This window comes from Tyto alba, unplaced genomic scaffold (genome assembly GCF_018691265.1).
Source record: "Tyto alba isolate M040663 unplaced genomic scaffold, T.alba_DEE_v4.0 Super-Scaffold_1000006, whole genome shotgun sequence".
Taxonomy (NCBI): domain Eukaryota; kingdom Metazoa; phylum Chordata; class Aves; order Strigiformes; family Tytonidae; genus Tyto; species Tyto alba.
In genome coordinates, this window is record NW_024881272.1 from 3785784 (window position 1) to 3804544 (window position 18761).

Below are 18761 nucleotides of genomic sequence, written 5' to 3' on the forward strand. Positions count from 1 at the left end.
GTTACATTTCCGTGATGACAAAACGCAGATACCAACAGCTGACTGCTCCTATAAAGAAGCCAACTTGAGACAGGAGGCTCAGGAAATTGCTCTTCATCATTTCATGCACTATTTACATTTGGAAGCTCATCTCTGCAAGCACGATGGCCAGAGAGGCTCAAGGTTTAGGTTTATATTTGAGGGCACAGCTCCATAGTTACAGAATCTCACCAAATAAAGGTCCTGCATGCCTTTGCCTTCTCTTCTGAAAAGCCTGACTTTGGTTTGGGGCAGGCTTGACAAAGTTAGGGGTCCTGAAAAAAATCATTTGGATTTCACAGTGGTTACAAGTACTGGGGAGAGGGAAATTGCAGAAACTTACTTATTTGCTGCATAGTGCATATCAGTACAGTGTCATTATTTCCTCTGTATCACCACTTGTGCTTATTCCTTTATATATATGGGCTTGCCTGCACAGGGATGGGATGAGGAAGACAGGATTTTTAGTAGAGGGAAGAGCTGTACCGAAAAGCAAATGGTCTATTAGATACTATTTCAGGTTCTTTCACCGACTAGCTTTGCAGCTGGTGCCTCTTAATTACAAGAAAATCCCAAGCTCAGCCAATTACTTGCAATAGTCGCGCTACCTAGTGAATGGTAGCACACTAAAAAACTACTTTATCCAAAAGACAGTCTCTTCTTAGCTCAAAAAAGCAGCTCCTCCGTGTGGGGTCAAGAGGACATCAGAGTTACCCCTTCTAAAACCCGGTGCTTCTTAAAAAACAAGGCATGCTTCAGCTTCCAGCAAACCTGTCAACACCAGCACAATAGCCCTGCCTTGAGCACTTCTATTTTTAACATTTTCCATCCATGCAAAGGACAGCTATTTAACAAACCTAAAGGAAGCATAACTAAATGAGGGTTGAACAAAACTCTTTTCAGGGCCAGCCTGACTAACACGAGAACAAGCCATAACCTTAGGCAGCCCAAATGCATTTGCAGGGATTACTGAGATGCCAAAAACTGATCTCCGACCACCTGGGAGCTCAACAACACACGACAAAATGTGAAGGATGATGCACGTGTGATGGAGTAAGTGTCACCCGGTATGGCTGCTGGGGAGAATGGATGGTATAAGATAAGTTGACCTTAAACAGCTCGTCAGTCATTAGATGTATCTGATCTCTCTAATTTTCTTTAGGATGCCTGGGATTGAACTGTAAATCTGAGCACTCAGAGCACCTTAAAAACCCTCTGGACTACATACACATGTGCACACTATCTTTAGCAAACAAGCCTTTGCCTGCCTTGCTGGCAGGATTTGGCTTGTGTTCGGGCTGAAGACACCCCGCTCCAAAACAGTCGCAAACTTGCTGCGCTGGAAGCAAACTATGCGTTTAGCATCAAAAATAAAATGACCCGGAGGTTTTTCAGTCTCTCTCCCAGCAGGAAGGAAGGAAGGGCTGAGCACTCCAAAACCCCCAGCAGGACTCTGCAGCTTATGTACCCCCAGTGACTTCACGCTACTTTTGAAGCCAAGCCCTACTTTGGCCAGCTTTCAAGCATTATCTGGGGAGGAGGGAGGTGACTATTCACCACCTTTCCCCCAAAACGGGAGAGGAGAGGGAAGGATGAAGTTGCCCTACTATGCCTGAACTTGCAGAGGAGTTTTCTGTGATCTGACAGAAGAGCATCTGTCCCCGTGCTCTGCTTTTGGGCATCACTACCTGTACATCCCTTGCAGAGATAAACTAGAAATGACTCTGGTGCATGCTTTGGCCAAGCACCCCCCCAACCTGAACACCCCACAGGTGATCCCCCTACCTCTTTCCAGCACATCAGAAGCAGCTCCAGGCCAGCAGAAAGGCTGGATCCTTCCAGCAAGAGTCGCCTGGGCAGGAACTGCTGCATACCCATGCAAAAATGCATCGCTCTAGGGGTTTTCTTGCTCATCTTTATCTCTGTGTGGGCAGAACACATACTAAAGGGAAACCTCTGTAAGAAAAGCCCTCAGGTATGCTAAACTTGTTTTCCATTCCTTCAGGCACCCAAAGATTAAACAATTAGGTGAAAGTTGCATTAAAAAAAAAAAAAAAAACAACACTTCTCCTTAGGACTAATGAATACAGTTCATTCACAGGACCAAAGAGCACTTTTTTTGGTGACCAAAAATAGAAGGCATAACCATTTTTATATCTATATTCTACAAAGATTCATGACCATTCACTGGTTGACTCTGCTGGAAGAGCAGCTCTGCACAGGTGGCAGATGACTTGCAGGAAAACCTCCTAGGAGACGCATACGCCAACTTTTCATCTCTTAGGAAGCTCTTTAACAAAAGAAATGCTGATGCAACATCAGCCAGGCCAATAATTCTGCAGGAGCTGTTTCTAGTAATTAACCCAAATCTCCGAGACACTTCAGCCTCCTTCTCTCCTTAGGCGGATGTTTAACTCTTAGATACGCAATGAATATCAGCGGCACAAGAGTCCTTTATGGGCTCTATCTCATCCACCATTACAGGAACTCCAAACCCATAAAAAGAAAAGCAAGTCATTATGGTGTTATTAATTCTAAAATGAGTAAGCCTATAAATGTAATTGCATCGGGATGCATCATCTCAATGTTCAGGATCATTTATGAAAATTGGATTTAGTTTCACACTGATTTTTTTTTTTTTTTTAGTAATTCCTTGTGACTAAAAGCCTTAAAAGAAAAAAAGACAAACAAGTAGACTGTTTATCAAGTGATTTTTCCACTGTAGATTAATCAGTTGCCCCTAAATCTGGTTCCAGGATGGTCAAGCAGCTGCATAAATATCAGTCTGCCCACTTATTTTAATGGGTTATTAATTTTTAAAAACAATTCTCATTACTGCTCCTTATGGAAAGTCAGCTAAAACAAGCCGGGACACCTGATTCTCCAAATAAAGATCTTTTCCATAAAGTAAAACCCTGCAAGAATTCAAGTTTTTAAGCTTAACTTTCTTCTCTGTGAAAATCCTCCCCTAGAAATGCTCTCTAATTTCTCAATCTTTTCTCAGGTTTCTTACTTCAACTAATGAGCTGCATCCATGTGCAAGGCACAAAAGTGGAAATTTCAGATTGCCCATTTCCTTCCTTTTACAAAAGTCTGAGCTTTCAGAGCTCACAGCAGCCTCCCATAATCCAAAATCCCCACTTAGAGTCCTTATAACACAAGAGTCCTTATTACAACAACAACAAAAAAGTTTTAGGGTGTTTTCAAAATTGGCTGCAACTGGTGTAAGTCTGTCCCCCATTCCCAGGCTGTGCATCCCCAGTGCCTCCTTCCCCCAGCCAGCACTCACGAGGCCCCAGGCACACCCCAGTATCATCAAGGCCACCAAAAGGTTATCTTTCCATCAGATTAGCCTCTGGGACATAACCAAGCAAGCTGATACAACCAGCCTAAGGGCTGCAGGATTCCTTGTCCCCAGCAGCAGTAAAGGGGGCAGGGCTGAGAGAAGCTGGGTAGCTTGAGAGACCGCAAAGCCATACCTTCCTTCCTTGCCTCCCAAAGTTGAAGCACCCCACTGCCCCGCAGGACAGCTATTCTGCGAGGACACCGTGCGATTCACGCACACAGAACACTTCTGCCTTGTAATCGGTCCTCACAGCAACGGAACACAAAACACACGCCTGTCAGCATGAAAGCCTTGGGGCTGGGGGAAGAGAGGGGAAGCAGCAGATGCGCAAGATAAAAGACAGTACAGAGACACACAGCAAGTATTTGGGCACCTCCTGACTACTGTCCCTGTGTCAGGAGCAGAACAGAAAGCCCGAGCTTCCTACAGCTCATCCTTATGGCTTATAGTTCAAGAATCCTAGAACGGTTTGGGTGGGAAGGGACCTTTCAAGGGCATCTAGTCCAACCCCCCTGCCAGGGGCAGGGACACCTTCCACTAGACCCGGCTGCTCAGAGTCCAGCCCAACATGGCCCTGAATGTTTCCAGGGCTGGGACATCTACCACCTCTCTGGGTAACCTGTGCCAGTGTTTCACCACCCTCATCATAAAAAAAAAAGAAGTCTTTCTTGTCACTTGTCTGAATCTACCCTCCTTTAGCTCAAAACCATTATCCCTTTCCCTATCACAACAGGCCTTACTAAAAAATCCATCCTCATCTTTCTTATAAGACCCCTTTAAGTACTGAAATTAAGAAGTTTAATGATGATTTGGTGGTTTTACCTTGGTAACATTCTTCAAAGAAACAAAGTGGCATGTGTCCTTTAGGCCCTGTAGATGGAAGATGCTCTGGGAATGCCTTATCAATTATTTATTAATCCCTTTTTAATTTCTGATTCAGAATGACCAGTAATCTTTTCCAAGAGGATAAGAATCCTCCCCTTCAAAAGCTTTAAACATGCCTTTCTCCAGGATGCGAAAAAAAAAAAGCACACAGAGCTAAGAGTTACATGCTCTTTTAACTACAAATGCTTATTTACACTTCAAAGCAAGTCTCGTCTACTACAACTTAATTAATTAATCATTAACTCTATAATAGAAAGAGTACGATGTTCCACAATACGCAAAACCATCATCACTTGTCCCTGAGGCTCTTGTCCTTCCCATCTCATCTCGCATCTTAGCGGGGAGATGCAAGAATAAAGAAGTGGTCTTAGCATCTACCTCAAGAAGCAGGACAGTCAGAAAGCCACAACATTTTTTTTTTTTAATTTCTTCTTTTAAAAGCACAGTGACGCTGTCCTTATCCTAGGCCTGGCAAGACACCTTGTAGCACCACCTGAAGCAATGGCCATTTCTTTCCCAAGGGTACTCAAGTATCATGGAACTTGATGAGTAACTGCTACATATAAAACACCTTTCACAGGCTCCGCGCCTACTTTCCAACCAAAACTTTTTGCATTTCATTACCTTTTCTACTGAGCTACCTGTGCCGAAAGCTGGCTTTAAAATGTCAGCAGGAGAAAAGCAAAAGCTGACAGATTTCAACTGTAAGTTCTAAGATAAGCTTCCCTTGAGCAGACAAGCACAGCTACTTGAACAAAGCAAGCGTTCCTGCAGACCACATACAGCTACAGGAGCACACGCTCCATCTGCATTTTGGACTATTACCAATAAATTTCTTAAGCAAGTTTGAACACGCGTCACTCCTCGGAGGGGGGTGATAAAGTTAGTTTTCCCGTGTTACGCTAATTACGCACGGAGATCGGACGCATGAAGCGAACACTCCACATTTTCACATCCTCCACGGGTCCAACGGCAACACCAACTCATTTTCCTGAGGTTTCTTCCAGCTGGTCTCTTGTGGTTTCCCCAAAGCCGTGAGCAGCTCGCTGCGGCGGGACCGGAGGAAGCAGCGGGGATGCTGAGCACACGGGGATGCCCGGAGCAAGCAGCTGTGTGTTTGCAGGAAGGACAAAAGCCAGCGGGGCTGCCAGCACTGCTGTGAATTTCAAAGACTCATGCCACTTAGCCAGGCAGTTTAAACTTTCTGGTACACAGTGCTAATGATGCAGATTAACGACGCCAAACTCTATTCCTTTTGCTGAACCACCACCCCTCTTCCTGCAACCCCTCTCTATACCCCATGTGAGCCCTCAATACCACTCCCACTGATGGGCTCGCCCTTTCAAAACAGTTTGGTTCCCTCCCGCTGTTTTCAAGTTAATGTTGACTTTTTAGGGGTGGAAGCAATTAAATAAAAAAAAAAAAAAAAAAAAAAGGCAGGATTTGGGGGACAGAAAGGCTGTAAGACAGAGTCCTTCCCAACTGCCAGAGCGGCATGTTAATTTTCTATCATGCATTTCACAAAAGGCCATGCCGCAACCCTAGACTGTATTGATGACAAGAAAAAGGCGATTAATTCACAGAAAAAATCAACAAGGAGATGTATTTTGTAGGAGGTTTTGCAATCGGAGGAATTGAGCTTCCTATAAACATTTTTAGCCTCTTCCATGTAATAGCTAGTGACAGCATCCAGGCAAAGATCAGTTCCAACATCTGAGACCACAGCACTACTGTAACTGCACATCCAAATCCTTGGCTAATTAACCATTAATTTGGTGAATCAGAAAATACAAAGAGGTGAGAACCGACTACCTCAAGTGCACCAGAAAACCAGTCCAGATCCTTCCCTGACACAAACAAGAGCTTTACAAAGGCTGTAACCAAAGCTCTCAACCTCTGCTGATGACCGTAGCACTCGTGAGTGGCCCGTGCCACAGGTAGCACCACAGCTCCTCTGGGTGATTTTTGGACACTGTGGGTAGGTGCTACGAAATAGCAGTAAAACATGATTGCTACTGTCATGTTTCTGCTTGAACTTGCAGAGAATCAAAGCACAGAAAAGCAAGAAACCTGACTTTGGGAATCTTCTGATGTCCCTCCCCAGTGCTACCCACGTAACTTTCAGAGCTGCAGACACATTTTCCTAGACATTTTTAAAACGTATCGGTGGATACCAAATTAAAAGTCTTTCAAAAGTGCCTCTTGGATAATTTTGATGGAATCGTGCACTTCACACCCACATAGAGACTAGGCAGCAGTCCGCCAGGGAATGGAGAGAGCCCAGCCAGGGGGGATGCAAGGGGTGCCCCAAGCTCAGGATCTGCCAAGCAGTTACAGCCTTCTCCCGACTCAGATCCTGCATCTCACAAAGGATGAAGGTACAGAAAAGCTAGGATACTTGGAAATCTGTGGCAGAGAAGATACACCTTAAACTGACCAAAACCCATGACTGCTAACCCTGCCCGCTTGCCAGGGATAGCTGAGCAATACAGTCTCATCTTGCAGACTTTCCACCAGATGCTCACTCAACACCTACCTCAGCAACTTCTAGCAACCTCTTCTTCACGCAATATACTTGACTCTCCAATTTAAATAAATTTAATTCTGGAAAAGGAAAAAGGCATTTTTTTATTCCTGCCTTTTTGGAATACTAACAGACAAGAATAACAAAGGTCTCTTGCAAGAGAACCTTGGTTTCAGAGCTGTAGCTCTGTCAGTCAATTGTTTCCTAGAAGCACCTACCATGATTTGAATTACCAGTCCTTCACAAAAACCGCAAGGCTTCCCTTCCTAACCAAAAGTCAGGGACTCTTGCACCACAACAACCTGCCTGCAATGTTTTCAGACAAACTGCCAAAAAAAAAAAAAAAGAGCAGCATTAAATACACTGTCTCGTAATAGTTACGATAAAAGTTAAAGGCACTTGCTCCTTGAAAGTGCTATGAAGCTCTTGGGAAAGCTCATCTCTGTAGCATTACTTCCAAAATACTCAGTAGTTAGTTTCATAAGGAACTCTGGTTTAGCTGCCCTGATGATGGAGGCACCGGGGATGGCCCTGCTCACCCCCCTGCAACCAGGGATCGCCGGCGGGAGGGAGGGTGTGAGAAAGGGGCCGCACACACGTACGGATGCATGCAGAGTCACTCTGCTTAGAAAGCAGAAGAGCGGTGACTCGTGTAATGCCGGTGGATTTAATCAGTTAACTCATGCCTGCAGAGCAGGGACGGAGGGGATCGAGGAGCCATCCCTGTCCTGAGCACCCCTCCCAGCTCCGCCAGCAACCCCAGCAGAGTGGGGACAGGGGAGGGAGCAGGCAGGGAGGCAATGTAGGGAGAAAAGCAGATTTCAATAAACAGACACCACACGATGATGGCGGGATGTCACTTTATTTAGAGTTCACGTTTCACCCCGGCAGCAGCACCAGCCCTTGCAGCAGCTGCCGCAGCCCCAAATCTCTTTATTCCCCGCTTTGTGTATTTTCTTCACAACCCCGCTGGGAATCAGCAGCAAAACACATTAGGTTTTTAATGACAAAATGGCTTCAACTCAAGAAAACTTGTACCTGTCCTTCGATAAGGGGCTTCCTCCCACCCCAAACCTTAATGCGTGCAAGAGGGGAAGCTACAGAACAATACTAAGCATTTAACAATTTTGTATTTGCATTGTATCTCTCATATGAGCATCGCTGGAGTCTGACCAAAACGAAAACCGCCAGCCTCTTAATCTGAAGACACATATAAAGCAGCCAGCACAGGAGGGCAGCAGCGGTGCTGCCCACGCAGACCGAGAGGCTACTGCTGGGACCAGAAGTGTGGGGAGATCTCAGCTGAACAACTCCATCCCAGGGAGGGGGGAACCCCCCCAAACTGCACAGTCCAGGAACATCTCAGTACCAGGGAAATGGGAGCAGGAAGGAGGTGAAGCCCAGGCAGGCAGCAAGGAGTTTCAGAAAGGAGAAGAAAGGGAGAGGGGCCAGGAAACAAAAGTAAAGCAAACAGAAGGTTTGCAAGCTTAGAGAAACCCCAGATCAGCTTCTGAAGTTGTTCATCAAGCTGCTGATTCAGTGTCAAGAAACCGCTTGTCCTACATTACTCCAACCAGGATAGCAGAACCCATGAGACCCGTGAGGGCAGCTAGCAAAAACAGAGAAGGCAGCAGCTGGAAGGAAAGCATCAGCTTCTCTAACAAAATAAAAAGTAGGTTGCTGGGCCAAGCCCTGCCCTGACCAAACCCTGACCACCACAGCCAGGAGGCAGGGCAGAGGGACACACGCTGGATCCCCACAAATAAACCACTTTTTTTTCAGAAGCTGGGAGGCGAGGGCGGCAGGCAGGGCAGCCTCTCCATGGCTGCTCCCCAGGGACCAGCCGCACAAGCTGCCGGGAAGAAAATCCCACTGCAAAATCCCACCGGATGGGAGCATGTAAAGGACTGCAGATGAAAGGACTATAAATAATCATCCTCATCAGAAGCGGAACACAGAAGTCCTAGGACAAGAAGATTTTCTTTTATTCAATCAAGCAGTCCCACGTAACACTGTGATACCAAGAAGCACCTGATGGTAGTTTTTCCAGAAGGGACTCATTCTTTTATTCCATTAACCTCAGAAAGGGATACTCCCAATGCAAACCATGCCTTTCAGAGCGCATAGCTTATTTTCCACAACCTAGTAAGTGCAGCATAAGAAAGTACCAGGAAAACAGCCCATTCATCCCTCCTGAAGAGGTTCAATGCAACCATTTGTGTAAAGACTCTGATAAACATTGTGTTTCAATTGCAAGAAGATTAGAAAGATTAATTTTCCTGAAATAAAATATATAGGGAAGGGAAAGAAAAAATAAATAAAAAAAAAAAAATTGTTCAGGATCCTTAATATTTTCCCCTCACAAAAAAAGAAAAAACAAAAAAAAAAAAACCACAAAACCACAACCAATCCAACTGAAACATGCAGAACAAGCAGCAGCCCACCAAGGTGGGAACAAGGCAGGTCTTTTCTGATGCTGAGTAGGTTGAGCTATAAAACAGACCTTGAAAAAGTCACTACCAAGATGAAAGCAAGGTGCTAAGATCTGGGCTGGTGCCAAGCCCAACCTCTGCCCGAGGGAAGGGGCGTTTTGGGCAACCCACTGGCAAGCCAAGGGCTACCACAGGCAGTCAGCCACCACGCACTTGAACACAGACGTGCTGTGGAAGAACAACCCCTGTTATCAAGCAGGTTTTAGGGTTTTCTCGTGTTTTTTTTTTTGTTTTTTTTGTTTTTTTTTTTTTTTTTTGAGACTCCTCAAATGTAGCTGATCTTTCTGCTACAAAAGGTTAAGAGCCACACCAGGGCCAAGACTTCCTCCTTTCCCCTTCAGGCCATTGGTAGGGGCCAGCTGCCACTCCCAAAACCATTTAACAATTCCGCACCCTGATCTTCCCACAGGAGCATCTCAAGCCCCTGAGGATGAATTAGAGAATTTACCTTGTCCTCTAAAACACAAGACCCACTACAAAGCCAAGTCAGATAAGCAGTTCTCCAAGCACACCAAAGTCTGCAGAGATGAGAAAATTACAGAAAGCTGACCCAAGAACCCACAAACCCTGGGTCTCTGCAAGAACTCAATATATCATCTCTACAAACGCCTTAATCTTCCACTTCCCCCATAAAAAACAACCACCCCCCTAAACTGACTGTACAAATAAGCCCTCAAGCTATCTGGAAGTCTACCTCCCATGTACAAGATGGTACTAGCTTACTTACCAAAGGAAAAAAAAAATAAAAATCCAATAATAGGTTTTGGATACTATTTCTAAAAGAGGAAATTTTGAAATTCTCCATTGCTGAACACAGCTGTGTTGTGTCAGAACTGCAGGCATGATTACCACTGGAAGCAGCTCTTTGATGACTATCACACTGGAATATCTAAAACAAGTAGAAGCATGGAAACAAGAAGTGCTTTGCCACCCAGTTTCAAAACAAAATGCTGAAGGATCGTTGAATAATATATGAGGAGGTTGGTTGGGGTTTGGGGTTTTTTTGGTAAAAGATCTCTCAAGTAGGGCTGGACTGGCAGAAAAAAAGATTAAAGAATAAGGCTCATTTTTTTTTTCTTTTAATTTAAATAAGATTACCTTGCTGTTTCAGATCCTTTTCACACTTTATGGGTTTTTACCATTTTCCATGCTTCTACATCAGAAAACTTCTGAGAAATCATTATGTTTTACCTCAAAAGTACCCAACACACTCCACAAAGGCGAACAGCAGCTTGTACCTGCAGCCTGGCAGGCTCTGAAAAGCAACCTCTCAGCTCAATATTCCCGGTCCCGCCTGACAACTGTACATGTCTACTAGTAGCAGCTCTCTAATCTCACGGCGCAGTTGCTTCGTTAGCAGCTGTCCCGACCTTCTCCTCAATGCTGATGTGACAGCCAACATCACCATCCTACCAGCACGCTGCTAAAAACCCGACGTTGATACTCAGGGGATGCTACAGAGAGCAATCCCAAGTACGTCCTTTGCAAACGGCTCGGCGTTAAGAGGTTGTCCTAATCTTACAAAGAGTTTTAAACCCAGCTAGCTGATGTCACAGGTCCTCAACTCAAGCATCCGCATTTATCCCTCACTGAAAGCCTGTAAAGCTTGATTTGACATGCACAGGGCTACTCTGTACTGGGCGGGGGGGGGGGGGCGGTGTGTGGAAAAAAAAACCCAATATGTTTCTGTTTGTGTGGCAGGAGAACAGACCCAGCGAGATTTCTGCAATTTATCAAGAAGCTATTAAACTCAACTTTCTGACCAGAACAACACTGCGGTAGCCACCAATAAGCAAGGTTAAGAGATGCATAAAAGCGGGCTGAAATGGTTCTTCTCAGGCAAGAGCTTACAAGAGAGGCCGCAGCCCCAGACTGAGCTTCCGAAGGTTATTACAAACCAGAGACAGTGACTTTAGGTGCAACTAGTTCAGTCTAACACGCCAGACCTCGTACCCCAGCTAACCCACAGGTAGAAAACAGAGCCAGACAGCGAGCCTGCACAAAATCATTCAGCACAGCATCACGGCTGGTGGTAAATGATGAATTAGGGCCCCGAGGACACAGGCGGGAGGTCTCAGTCTGACAAAGGTTGTCTGATTAAGGACAACGCTCAGAGTCCTGTTTTTAAGAGCTACGCTGAACCAAAGATCCAAGTTTCCCATCCCATCCATCTGCGCTGCAAATTATTTGCTCTACGTGTTGATTTGCAGAGCGATCCCTTTTTTCATCTCCATGGGAAGTGGCAGCCTGGGGTTTTCAGCTGCAGACTCTGAGAGGCTAGGAGAGCCTCCCAAAGCCTCGGGCTATAAAAGAAATGCTACCTCACACTACTGAATAAGCCAGAAGTTTTTCAGCAAGCCCACAATTCTGAGCAGCAAACGACAGTTTCCAAGGTTTGAAGCTACAAAAGCGACTATCTGACTGTATCAAAACCGGCGATTAATCCTTGTAGCAACTCAGGTCAAGCACCGCAAATAGCAGCTGTTTTCGCAGCAAAATACCACGCAATCTCAGCTCTCTCCATCTCCCCAAATAAGTGCTCTGCCACGTATAGTATTCCCAAAGGCGTCACGCAGTGGCATCAGCGTCCCAAGACAGACACAGGAGAGAGGAATTAGAAAACCAGGGAATTTCAAGGGTATGCGGGAAGTGATAAAGAGCTTTAAAGCGACTTTATATAACTGCACTGAACAACTGCTGGCCATTAAAAGCCCTGATCTCTTAACTACTCGTGTTGAAACCTGCAAAATGTAAACCAAGCCTTTGCGAGACCAACTAAAATAGAGTCCCCCCAGGGCTCGGCAAATACCACTGGCGAAGCCACTGCGGCCCTTCCCAGCCTGGGCTCAACGCGTCCTGCGAGGGCTTCCCGACGCAGCCGTAACACCAGCCTAAGTGCCGGAAACGCTCGCCCAGCGCATTAATTACTAGTTCTCGGGGTTTTTAAATTGCAGCTACGCTATGCAAAACTTCACGTGTGTGTACGGCCTGCTTGTTCGCAGAGGGTTTGGCGGTGGTTCCCGAGGAAGGCAGCGAACCGCAGCCTCGTAAAGTTTTAATAGGATAACCGGCGAGCTGAGGGCATCGCTCTGCTGCGCTGAATAAAACAAAGCAACTGATTGCATCCCAGTGGTGTAAACTACATACTTAATTTAAGGCACATTCTACAGCCCTCGCTTCAAAAAAAAAAAAAAAAAAAAAAAAAAAAGCTGCTTTTCTGTACTAAAAAAATAAAAGAAATCTCATCTGCTACAAACAGCTGGCAAATCAAGCCAGGGCTGAACCCAAGAACTGGCATCTTGCCTAGGTTTCCTTGCAAATGCCTTCAAATGGCAGTCATACCCCAAACTACCCTTGGCGGACAAAGTATATATAATCAAGCATCATCACTCTCCTCAAAGCCAAATAAAGGACTGAGCCGTTAGAAAAAGGGGAGGCGAAGGAGACGGGCAATCCATTTCTCCTAACAACCGACAGCTTTTATAATTTTTTCTTTTATACATACAAGATACCACCCGGTTTGGTGACACAAGTTCCTAGGCTGGTCTACAGTAGGGGTTTCAGAAGAATTCAAGAGCAGGAACGCTCAGCTCTAACCACAGTCCATGCCCACAAACACAGCCAATGTGTTTTTTAACAAAGACAACCAGTAATTTCCTTTTTTCTTCTTGAAAGGCAGGCTAGCAGAGGGCCGCCTTCCAGCACCGAACACCGGCTCCTCTTCCCAGGCAATGAGAGAGGAGGTGGAAATCGGTCTTTCCTGCCTACCAGATAGTCCTGAACTCACAGCTGAGGCCACCGGCGTCATCGGTGAAGCCCATCTCGCGGGCACCGTCCCTGCCCAGACGCAGCAGGCAGTCACCCGCACCTGGGAAAGCGAGACCGGACTGCTCCCAGCTTGCAGGCTGTTGGTAAAAGCACGGCTGCCCTCAGCAGAGACAGGGCCACCCCACCGCCACGGAACAGCCACCGGCGTGCTGAGGACGCGGCGGCCTCTTTGTGTGAGGAACAAAACACCGGGATCACGATAGCTGAAGTCGAGCAGATCCAGGCAGAGAGTAAAAGCGGTGGGGAAAAATGAGAGGTGGCTTTAGCAGGGCTGGTTGGGAAGGGAATGGGGAGGCACATGTAAAAGTGGATTAAAAAAAAAAAAAAAAAAAGCATAGAAACCATAGAAGCAACAGAAAGAATACAGAAACCAAAGCTGTGGAAGGAAGAAGTAAGAACCCGCTCTGTGAAAAGATAAAACATCTGAAAAAAAATACAAGCCTTTGCCCAGCAACACCGCCCAGCACCAAAAATACTCCATGTGCTTCCACGCTCTTTCTTTTCCCCCTTCTTCCAGTGTTCAAAGGAGCATCTTTAACACGCGGCTTTGTTTTGGTGCATTAGGGGTCTAAATAGCAAAGTTGTGCTAAAACATAGGCGCAGAAAGCGCTGGGGAGATGCCAGAACTATCCCAATGCTCCCGGCAGAAGCGAATGGCACAGGCTGTAAAAATAACGTCACGCCCTGGCTTCAAAAAAAGCAGACAGCTAACTACATACCGTAATGCCTCAGCTTCCATCTTCTATTTAAAAGCTGGCACCACTGCCCCAAAGTCCCTTATTCCTGGAATATATGGGAACACAGGAGGGAAGGCAGCGCTGGGAAAAAAAGACCAGTTGGGTCAAGTCTAAAATAGAAATAATTCAAGGCGAGGACCTGGAAAATGGAGGAAGCAAAGGGATACTTTTAAGAAAAAGGGAAGAAAGGACCCAGCAGTGCTCCCCCCTCCTCTCAGCCCACTAACCTAATTACCCAGACACCACCCTGTAAACGGGTTCAACTCCCTCCTCCTCCTGATTTACAGCTGCAAACTCACATCTCCAAGCCTCTCGGGGGAGGAGGACTCTTACTTAAGGGGGTCTTAAGACCTTCTCGTACAGAGAGAAACAGCTTTTATAACTCCCCGTGCAGGGACTGGTAATTACCCCAGTCTCTCTCTCCCCAGGGAGCACTCTAACTTCTGGGTACAGATCTCCTTTCCCAACGCTCCCGGGATCCAAGCCTTTAACTCAGTAGTAGCTGTCTGCACTGTGTCACTGTGTTTTTCTATACCATGCTCTTTGCCAGCACCTAGTCCCAAAAACTAAAGGTTTTTACACTTGTTTTGAACTGCAAGTTGCGAGAAGATTCAAAGAAACCCACATTCACATGTTGGCACCAGACCCACAGTTCTTACCGACCTCTCACAGGCACCTCTGAAACATTACACTGATCTACACGGACCGAACGTGACTGGGTGTTAATCAAGACATCCCAAATTGCCAAAAACTCAGCGCAGGGTGGCATCTGCACTGCTGAAAGCCCGGAGCCGACGCTGGCGGTCCCGAAAGGGTGCAAAGCAGCACTACCCATTCAGGATACCCGTGCTTTTAGAAATAAAGGCGACCGCAGCATCACACAAGGATACGGGTTTGAGCACACAGCCTAATCCTTGAAGATCACGCAGAACTAACGGCATAAAAGGGCTTTGTGTCCCAGAATGCGTTTACGTCCCACCGAGAAGCAAATACTTGTCGGGCTCTTTGCCTCTTCTCCTACTGATGTCAATAATTAAGTGGCCCGCAGACCATGGCGTGCCGCGGGGAACAGCCCGCGGGCACACAGAATCCAAACGCGGCACCCAGCAGCTCACGCACACAAAGACGGTTTGAAGACTTCACGAAAGCCAAGCAGAGCAGTTTGGGGCATTTGAGACTAAAATGGCACTCTGTGAACATACTTTGTGTCAGTTCTTCAACTCAAAACGAACTCGGCGGCGCATACGAGGTCATACAGGAATATTTACTGCTTGCACAGCACGTGCACAGATAGCTTAATGCTTTGCTATTAGTCTTCTTAAAACTAACTCCCGCCACCACCGCTGTGCCTGTAACAACCTTCTGATTCTTAAAAGGCTTTACACTACAAATATCCCACCCAAAAAGCTAACCGGGAAAAAAAACAAACAAACAAAAAAAACCCAACCAAACAAAAACCCCACAAATACCTGAAAGACAGCCAGGCAGCTTCTGCTTAAAAGTTGTATTTTAGCCTAAAAATATGCCAGAACACATTCACAAAGCTGTAAGAGCCTGCAAACAAACCTGAAACCCAAGCGACTGGCAACGATCACGTTGCAATGATGCTACAGTATTTTAAAGATGCAGCTGTTTTCATCAAAGGAATACGCACATTTCTTCAAAGCCCAGGATCCAGCACACTCGTTGCTCCGATACACTGGAAGAACATGAAGTTTCAAAGAACACCCATCTGCATACAGGTGCAAAAAGGCAAGGACAGCAGTAAGAGATGTGCCTAAAGACTAAGTTTTACCTGGATAATGAAGAATTATGAGGATTTCTATTAAAAAAGAAGTTGAGATCACAGCTTATTGCTTGCTCCAGGTGTCTCGAATAAAAAAATTCCATATATATATGTATAAAATATATATATTAAACACAGATAAAGAGGCCTTAACTACCTCCCTTTATCTGAACGATGACATACGCTTACACAGTATATTTATTTTGAAGCTCCTAACACAAGAAAACACATTGTGGTGGTGAGACCCCCGGGCTGCTGGTGCAGATGGGTGCGGTCAGGAGGTGACCGCGGTACAGGACTCGGCACCATCACCTCCATCTCACGAACACAGGTGGGAGCTTCCACACAGCCTTCTCTCAGGCTGTTAAACCCAAGATCTATCTCCCCCATCCCTAAAGTAACTTTTTTTTTTTTCCTCCTCTGCATTACACCAAAACCAGAGATGTATTACTGATGCTAAAACTTAAAAGTTCAACAGCAGCTCTTGAATAGAAACCATCAACAGTCACACTGCTGAACAGAAACCATGAATGGTTATGCTGAGGGGTTTTTTAATTTGTGCTTTATTTACTGACACGAGGATATAAGCTGTGGTTTTAACTTCCCGCTGGCCAGCTTGTCTTCCAGTTCTAAACAATTACCCCCTCCTCCACGTCACGACAACTTAAATAACTGAATGAACAATGGCAAGAAAAGCTTGTCCACAAACCAAAGCGAGGGCTAAAATACTTTATCCCACAGGAATCTCTGGGAATGCCAGAATTAATGAGAAAATTCGCCCTCTCCTTTTTTTGACCCGATGTTACTGCGGGAGTGCTGACTGCTGCTCTGGAAGACCCCAGGGTCCGAGCTTCCCGGTGCAGGGCCGAGGGGGGCTCACCGCACCCCACACCACCGCAAACCCTTCCTCGCCCCACGGATCGACAGCGTGACGCCTTGCAGTACTCACTACTGCCCTGCCCCTGCGGAGAGGGCTGAAATTCAAGTTTCTGAAGCACCGTTTTGCAGCCTTGATGGATCCTTTATAAAGATGATGCCGGGCGCCGAAGGGCACAGAGCCCATGTCCTGCTGTATGGACCAATCCCTCGGCTGAGACGGCCCCGGTCACAAGTGGGGGGGGCTTCACAGCAGGCGTTTGGTAGGGACGCACGGCCACGCACACGCGGGGCGAGTCCGGCGGGGGGGGGGGGGACACGCACGGCCACGCACACGCGGGGCGAGTCCGGCGGGGGGGGGGGGGACACGCACGGCCACGCACACGCGGGGCGAGTCCGGCGGGGGGGGGGGGGGGAGGAACACGCACGGCCACGCACACGCGGGGCGAGTCCGGCGGGGGGGGGGGGACACGCACGGCCACGCACACGCGGGGCGAGTCCGGCGGGGGGGGGACACACACGCACGGCCACGCACACGCGGGGCGAGTCCAGCGGGGGGGGGGGGGGAACACGCACGGCCACGCACACGCGGGGCGAGTCCGGCGGGGGGGGGGGGGGGGGACACGCACGGCCACGCACACGCGGGGCGAGTCCGGCGGGGGGGGGGGGGGGACACGCACGGCCACGCACACGCGGGGCGAGTCCGGCGGGGGGGGGGGGGGGACACACACGCACGGCCACGCACACGCGGGGCGAGTCCGGCGGGGGGGGGGGGGGGAACACGCACGGCCACGCACACGCGGGGCGAGTCCGGCGGGGGGGGGGACACACACGCACGGCCACGCACACGCGGGGCGAGTCCAGCGGGGGGGGGGGGGAACACGCACGGCCACGCACACGCGGGGCGAGTCCGGCGGGGGGGGACACGCACGGCCACGCACACGCGGGGCGAGTCCGGCGGGGGGGGACACGCACGGCCACGCACACGCGGGGCGAGTCCGGCGGGGGGGGGGGGGGACACACACGCACGGCCACGCACACGCGGGGCGAGTCCGGCGGCGGGGGGGGGACACACACGCACGGCCACGCACACGCGGGGCGAGTCCGGCGGGGGGGGGGGGGAACACGCACGGCCACGCACACGCGGGGCGAGTCCGGCGGGGGGGGGGGGGGAACACGCACGGCCACGCACACGCGGGGCGAGTCCGGCGGGGGGGGGGGGGGGGACACACGCACGGCCACGCACACGCGGGGCGAGTCCGGCGGGGGGGGGGGGGGGGACACGCACGGCCACGCACACGCGGGGCGAGTCCGGCGGCGGGGGGACACGCACGGCCACGCACACGCGGGGCGAGTCCGGCGGAGGGGGGGGGGGGGACACGCACGGCCACGCACACGCGGGGCGAGTCCGGCGGGGGGGGGGGGGGGGGGGAACGCACGGCCACGCACGGAACCCAGCGGGACACACGGCCACGCAGCGAGTCCACCGGGAATACGCCGCGGCCGGCCCGCTTACAGCCGCCCCCGAGGGCGCCGGGCGCCCCCTCTGCCCGCCCCGAGGGCGCGGCGGGGCGGCGGCGCTTACCCAGGTGCAGCGTGAGGTTGACGGCGGCGGGGTGCTGCACGCCGGCCAGCATGGTGCGGCTCTGCCACCAGGTGGCGTCGGCCGGGCTGTTGTAGTCGGTGAGGAAGGCGGCGCCGTGGCGCAGGTGGGGCTGGGCGGCGTCGCAGAGGTGGCAGGACTGGGTGACGCCGGTGACGCCGGTCTGCACGCAGTACTCCTCGGCCGGCGTCCCGCACGTGTGGGTGGCCAGCACCGTGGCGTTGAAGGCGGCGTTGACGAACTCGGGCATGCAGCGCTGCGGCCGGCCGCTCCGCTCCTCCCGGCACTCGTCCATGGCGCCGCCGCAGCGCCCCGGCAACCACAGCCACAGCACCGCCAGCCACAGCGCGCGGCGCTCGCCGCCGCCGCCGCCGCCGCCCGCCATGGCGCTCCGGGCCGGCGGGACGCGGAGGAGCTCGGCTCGCTCGCTGCGCTGCCGCCGCTCCGCGCCTGGCCGCGGGCTGGGCTGGGCTGGGCTGCGATGGGCCCGGCCCGGGCGGAGGCGGGGCCGAGGCTGCCGGCGCGGGGCAGGCCGGGAGCGGAGTCCCGCCGGCGGAGCGGGGCCGGCGGCGTCTCCCGCCTCTTCCCGCCCCGCCCCGCACCCCGGAATGCGGCGGCTTAAAGCGGCGATGGCGGCGCGGTGGGGCCCGCCCGCCGGAGGGATCG

The 18761-nt window shown here is 49.9% G+C and overlaps 1 protein-coding gene across 1 annotated transcript in view; it reads right to left on the reverse strand.

The window, feature by feature from the left end:
* The window catches only part of LAMC1 (laminin subunit gamma 1), a 71991-nt gene extending 53435 nt beyond the window's left edge, over positions 1-18556 (reverse strand). Inside the window, exon 1 of the mRNA XM_042785551.1 lies at positions 18078-18556. Coding sequence (XP_042641485.1) covers positions 18078-18480 — 403 coding nt within the window. The 5' untranslated portion in view covers positions 18481-18556. The remainder of the gene's footprint in view (positions 1-18077) is intronic.
* Positions 18557-18761: the final 205 nt, after the last annotated feature.